Source organism: Chamaea fasciata, unplaced genomic scaffold, assembly GCF_029207755.1.
Source record: "Chamaea fasciata isolate MVZ Bird 193981 ecotype frontalis unplaced genomic scaffold, bChaFas1.0.hap1 SCAF_5, whole genome shotgun sequence".
Classification (NCBI taxonomy): Eukaryota; Metazoa; Chordata; class Aves; order Passeriformes; family Sylviidae; genus Chamaea; species Chamaea fasciata.
The window spans coordinates 14,156,165-14,163,253 of record NW_027094090.1 but is presented as its reverse complement, the minus strand read 5'-3'; the positions used below and the strand labels follow the sequence as shown (position 1 = coordinate 14,163,253).

The window sequence follows — 7,089 nt, the reverse complement described above, 5'->3', positions numbered from 1 at the left end:
ACAAATTCTAAAGCACATACTGAAAACTGAGCTGGCATCAAAACTGAGTAATGTATTGGGTTAGAATCCACTCCAGATAAAAATGGAGCACCATGAAAAGCAGTTTTGAAAACTAACTTTAAAAAGCTGTTGTGATAACACCATCTTAGTTCTAAAATTAATACAAAGACAATGAAATTACTCCAGCAGGTATAATGCTTTTTAGGTTAATCATAAAAGCAAAGAACAACAACAAAATCATTTGCAGGAACTCAGTGTAGATGCCCTACACTTAGCATATAAACTCAGTTTTCAGGACTGGCTGTGTATTACGTATTATTTTCTCCTAGAATATCCACAAAACTATAATTATCTTATTACTTATATAACTAGGATTTTAGAGGAGAACTACTTGATATCAAGAGGAAAATACATAGTACTGAACAAGTAATTAACACAGGAAGGGTACAGTCAGAAGAATCAGAATTGACTGTAACTCACACTCTTTGCAAATTTGTTTCCTGCAGCACGTCTGCCTGAACACTACTCCAAGCTTCAGCACCTCAGGTGATGAGAGCACTTGCAGATGCTGTACAGATGAGAACTCTGTAGGACCATGAACATTGGCAGGACAGAAGTATGCAAGTTCAAGGACAAGAGGTTTAAAGAAATAAAAACCTTTGTCTGTGTAACACAATGCATTTACTAAGATTTGCAAAGACAATCATTACAGGAAGAGGCTGAAGACTGTAAACCCTAGCTCAGAATGGATGCCATACACAGAGACACATCTGTGTCAAATCAAATGCAGTGTGTTTCTGAACTGTGATGTTGCTGACCCCACTCAGGATGCATCTCCCTACCTCTTACCTTTCAAGCTAGAAGGCAGACTCTTACTTTTTTATTTTTCAACTTTAGCTTTTTTTGGTTGGTTGGGTTTTTTTTTGTGGAGGGCCTTGTTGGTTTTTTGGGGAGGGGTGTTTAGGGTTTTTTTTAGCTTGAAATCTGCATCAGTCTTCTGAATCCTTTTGTTTACCTTATTATTTGCTATTATTTTCTAATTAGTTCACGTTCACTTTGTACTTGGTATGAAACAAACAACCTAGGACAGATACACAGCCTGCTTCCAAGACCCCTACTTCACTGTATGCTCTGTTTCCTTAGACCTCTAATGCCCAAGTCGTGTCTGGAGAAGAATCAAAGCCTAAGATTTTGTCCTTACTGGCCAAGAATAACAGTTCCTCTCTTCCTTCCTCTCACATTTTCCATTCCATACCCTGTTGAACTCTCAAAGAAAGGAGTAGTTTAGCACCTTCTTCTATAGTCACAGGAACACGGATTTAAACCTCACACTAAGATGTAGCATATGGTCTCACCACCTAGGTGAGAAGCTACTACACTATCTTGCAAAAATACAATTATCACCAAAGCTATTGCCTCTTCTGGCTGTTTTCAAAGACAAGAACAAATCAAACCAGGCTACACAGACAGTCGGACCTCAAGGAGCAGGATAGAGGGTTAAAGCAACAGCTATTTTATGTCAAGAGTCTTGCAGATGTGCTTTTATGACAGCAGTAATTGGTGTCCAATTTCCAGACGAGTTTGAGAGATCCTTCCCATATCCATGTTCCCTGGTAGCCGGTTTTGGCATCTCCTCTCTTCCAAGAGACATGCTAGAGCTCATATCTAACACCTACTAGTCACTAAACATAGCGTGGAGGTTCCCACTTGCAGAACCTTGGTGGGCTCAAGTATGTTTGAGAATCCAAACATTCCTGATGCACTTCATGTAATACCAAGACCACCTTCACGCAGTCCTGCAGGGAATCTTTTAGCATATATAGTCCTGGGCTGTATAGTCTGCTTCCCTCCTGCTTAGCTCTCCCAAAGCTGGAGATGGAATAGCAAAAGCTTTTCAGGGCACTTGGCTTTGCAGGTGATAGAAAAACTTCCTTTGGACCACAGCTGCATTTCAGAGTGGACACAAAACTAGAGGGACTCTTGTTTTTCTCACAAATACACCTTGCAATGCTTGTCCCTATTTGTACATAACCTCATAAACAAAACACAAATGTTACAATTTATATTAGAAAATAAAACATTCCACATTATTCCTGAACTGAGGATGCTCAGTTCTAGAACTATGTTTTCAGACATTCCTGAATTAATGCACAGAGTACTGAAGCACAGGAATGACATAACTGAGAGCAGATTTTTCAACTTATCTGTAAAATTACTTGTATTAGTTTGTAACAGGACCCAGATTACAGTTGACAGGGGGATAAGCATTGTCCAAAGGCAAGGCAAAATGAGGGCTTCTGTCCTAGAGTAAATTCAGAATTCCAAGGAACACTTGAGAATTGAGGCAGTGATGTAGTACTTTTACAGTAACTTCACATTTAGAAAAACAAATGTTACTTCAATGCTGAGAGAAAAGCTGAGCTTTCACCCTTTACAAGAAGCTAGGAAAGCACAGTGTCTTTTCAATGAAGCTATGTAGCCAGGGACTACTGTGGCAGCAAACACACAGGGAGTGCTAATGCAAGGGGACATTTTCAGAAAAGACTGCACAATTTATGTTATTAAGGAAGATGTATTGTTGCATGCTTGTTGCAAAAATAAAAACAGGAAAAAAACATCCTGCCGAGCTACAGGTGCTTTCATTTAAGGTAACACCAAAGCAGGCAGCCAGGTCTATTAATATTCAGGTCAGCTCTCATGCACCCACCATGACCTCACTGCTTTCTTGACTCAGCAGAAAAAGGGGTTTATGAAAAAAATATGGAAATACCAAATTTTTTTGAAAGCTACTGCCAGTTAAACCTGTGCAAATATTTTTAGAATAATCTTTCCCATGAGGCCCCAATCAAGTATGGAAAATGCACATTTTTACTTTTGTAAAGGGGGAAAAAAGGCTCTGAAACAACCAGGCAAATACTTTGACACTATTTAGAGTATAAAGAGCTCCAAATTCTTACTTCTGGAGACATACTCAGAATAAATTAACAGTCCAACATGAGTACAAAAGTTATTTTGATTCCACCAGTATTAGTGGAGATTTAACTTTTTTCAGCTTTTTTCTCACAACACAGGCACATGTGACCAAAATGTGACCCAAGAGCCTGAAAGATCAGATAAAAACATGAAATTTTGATTCATTCTTTCCCCGTGTATCAACCATAACTTAAACATTACCAATGAGAGAACTATAGTTAAAGTTGATCAACCCACACTCCCACAAGCCCTGAAAGCATATAATGTGAAACAACACAAATGCAAAGTATTCACAAGGATCTGCCCTCTACTAGAATTTCCAGATACACTATTTAGACATACAATTTTATAAAACCCATGTGCTTTCCAAGAATAGTTCTACACATCAGAATCAACAAAATAATTTTAATCTCAATAATAGAAGACTATTTTTCTGTGAACAAGTCTGGGCTTCCAAAGAGCTGGAAGTGTGATAATGCAACTCAAACGTGTGACTGTCCCCAACAGACAAGGACAAAAATGATGATTGTCATACTCTGTGACAGGGAAACCAGACAAAGGATCCAAGTAATGGACACGACAGAAGTGAATGGAGGCAAAATACAAAGTCTGTGTGCTTAAGGAATTTCCAACACAGGGAACATTTCGCTGTGGCCCAATATCAAGGTTTTCTGTGTGATGTATTACAGCATGTTTCTATTGTGTTCAATGCACATTGCATGTCTGAAAATACCCAGCCTCATTCCACCTCCAGGGGAACAGTGCATACCACCCTGTACTCCTTCACACTTCAGTCATGCTCTACAGCAAAAAACTGTGTAAAGCAGTGTTCCTTCTCAAGGAGAAATATCAGTACTATCACTGCATTCACAGCCATCCATTTTTTATTCCATGTTATTTTTTGAGATAAAATTTTAAGGGTGAAAAGCACAGTGCACAACATTCATTATAAGCATCTAATTTTCTATCTCATTATCTACTTATACTAGTAGAAGAAGCATTTGAAATTTGAGTAGATAACAGTAATTAAAAAGCAAGCGTTATTAGGTTTTGTTTGGTGTCTTGAAGTAAGAAACATACGTGAGCTTTTTTGTTCTGTTATTTAAACCAGCACTTGTTGTTATACCTCCAAGGCTTCCAACCACAGCCTTTGGATCTGACTGGAGATAACATTCCACCACAATTTTAAATATTTCAAAAAGGGGTGGGGAAAAAAAAAAACAAAGACGCATTCAACTGCATCTTCAAAACAAGTGTGTGCAGGTATGAAAAATCTGTAACTTTTCCTGGAAGTTTTTATATGAATAAAAAAAAAAATCTTGAGTGTCACAGAATCTCTGAAAACACATTCTGTTCTACTTCAACAAGGGTATTTTTTAAAAACATATGCCTTCTTATTTAATATGGTATGTTATTATGCCTTATACTATTGGATAAGCTGTGTTTAAATTCTAAGCTAAACAAATCCTATTTCCAGACCTAGCAAAACTACCACTATGAAGACTATATTTTCAAGAAGAGTTAAACATCATCAAGTTACAAGTATATTTTGTTCCTAGTTCATATAACTATTAACCATGATGAGACAGTATGCTGGGAGAGATTTACAAGAATAAATCCAGAAACCATGAACTTAAACAATCCCTTTAATATAACAAACATATCAAACTTTCAAATATAAACTGGAACCAACTAACTCAATACAACAAATAAACTCAAAACAACTTTCCAAAAAGGTCTTATGCAAAACAGTGCACATTTATTTGAGGTATTGTATCCATGAAAACAAAACAGAACAAACCAAACTGTCTACACCTAAAAAGATTTTTTACTTAGCAAGGCAAAAAAAGTTAAGATAGTACAGAAGGAGTAAAGCAATGTAAAGAGTGTGAAAATAAAGACTGCTAATATCAGCCAACCCAAAACTGAAGTATCTCAATATATTAAAAAAAATAAACCAGAGGCATGCAAAATATTGTTTGTTAAAATACACTCAAATCCATGTGGCTAAAGTGAAAGTCACAAGCTAGTGAGGTGGATTTGGAAAAGCAATGTTTCTTTCTTTATTTTCCTTAGACTGATTGTCATTCAGTTTTCTACTGATAAAAAGCTTTCAGCCTTCTTCAACCCACTGGGAACTGAATTTTTAAGACTCCAAACAGGTGCTCAAAGGAGGTTTAAGTAACTGTTTTTATGATCTAGAGTGATATGCAACCTCACTCAAATGCTACAAGCAATGGTGATCTGTTACCATTATGGGAGGAAAAAGCTTGGAAAACAGGTTGCTCCAGGTGGAGTTGAAAGATTTTTGAGTTTCTCCTCATGAGAGTAGTGACAAACTCCATGGTAAATCCGGTAAGCCACTTAACACTTTATTTGCAACACAGAACATTTTGGCAACCGATACATTAGAGGAATCTGAATAGTGACCTGCAATGCATGTTTTTTTTGGAAAAATCAAGTTTTGTTTCAGGTATGCATCAGGAACATCCAACACAAGACTTCTCTCATTCAAGCAACTGTGGTGATGCCATCCATCTTTGATGCACTTACAGGTCTTTCTTATCTTCTGCTTTATTTAAATTTTGCTGAAAAGAGACAGATTAAAAAATAATTTAAGGCAAGATGAGAAACCACTGACTCCAGACACTGCATTTTGCCCCTTTGCAGTCACACCTGATTTGTTCACCATACACCTTCCTAAGCTGCAGTTCCATCAACACTACCCCACAGTACACCTGAGCTTCTGCAGTCAAGGCTGTGCAGCCTAGTTCTGTTCCCACTGGTGTTACAGCTGAGCTGTGCAGCAAACTCAGCAGAAAACATTTTCTACTATCAACTGATTTATCCTTGGGAGCTGCATCTATTGTGCGCTCAGTACCTTCTGTTCTTTCCACTCAGAGGTAAACAGAAGATGGTAAGGATGTGTGTTTTAGACCACAAGTCTGTTAGAAATGCAGCAGGACTACTATGGCTCATCACACAGGGAAGCACAAGGACAGGCCATGCATGGTGGTCTTGAATTGAACACAGAGATCAATTGAGCAATCTCTGTAGAAATACAGGGTGAGGCTGGGAATGAGTAAGTGGTTTCACAGAGTACAGGAAAAAAAGATTATAACCATCTCAAAACTGCCTTTTTAAAATTAACACAGGACCGGACAACTCTTCTTGAAAAGCAGGTCACCATAATTTTAATGATCATTTATTTTCTCCCAAGACCACTACTTGTAAATAGGCTTTCATTTTCACTGAATTTTGCTTGAGACAGATGTTGGTTATGGAGCATATGAACACGTGTCAGACAACTTAAAAGTACAGACTCCCAGTTTTACCAGAAATACTCACTGCATATCCTATGGGTATTACAGCCATGCACATAAACTCAGTCAAACAGCTAACTGAACGTTCGATTAATATGGTTTGGTTTTTTTTTAAATTAGTTTGTACTTCAGTTTGAACTTTATAGTAGCCTGTTTTTAGCCTAGGCTATTTGTCGGGGTTTTTTATCCTTGTGTATCGACAGTATTGCAACATTCATAATCCAGGATTGCAAAAGCATGTTTTAAGAGCAAACAAAATAAAATTACTTTTATAAATGGTGTATATACTCCCCCTGTGACACACACACCCACACCTCCTGTAATTTTCTTAAAGTATTTCAGTTTGATCACACCTGCAGAACCATCTGAATCTTATTTTCCAAATAACAGTAAAATTGAAGCTAATGATAATCTGAGCTTTGTCAATCAAAGTGCAAAAAAGAAAATGCTAATAACTTTGCAAAACAAAATTCTACTATTTTGAAGAAGTTTAAGGAATGCTGCCAATTGTAACTTTATGCTATCTTAAAGATTTTGGTAAATTCTCTTGCACAATAAATACCAACAAACAATTCTGCTGGTACTATTTCAAAACACAGTGCTTGTATGGTGATCCAGAGCCACCTACCTGAAGCTGTTCAAATTCTTTCATCAGATGATCATATTCTCTTTTAAGGCCTTCAGACTGCTTTTTAACTGCAGCCACTTCAGTTTTTGCCTTATGGAAAGCTGTAAAATACCAGAATTGGTGTTTTAATTATTACTTGTATTCCTGCGGTTCCTCAGAGCTCTA

General features: G+C 37.3%; 1 protein-coding gene across 1 annotated transcript in view; it reads right to left on the bottom strand.

Annotated features, from left to right (window-relative positions):
- Positions 1-4,601: 4,601 nt before the first annotated feature.
- DUS4L (dihydrouridine synthase 4 like) overlaps positions 4,602-7,089 on the bottom strand; it is a 37,937-nt gene continuing 35,449 nt past the window's right edge. The window contains exons 11-12 of the mRNA XM_066182899.1: positions 6,925-7,025; positions 4,602-5,561 (exon numbers count right to left, since the gene is read on the bottom strand). Coding sequence (XP_066038996.1) covers positions 5,523-5,561; positions 6,925-7,025 — 140 coding nt within the window. The 3' untranslated portion in view covers positions 4,602-5,522. The remainder of the gene's footprint in view (positions 5,562-6,924; positions 7,026-7,089) is intronic.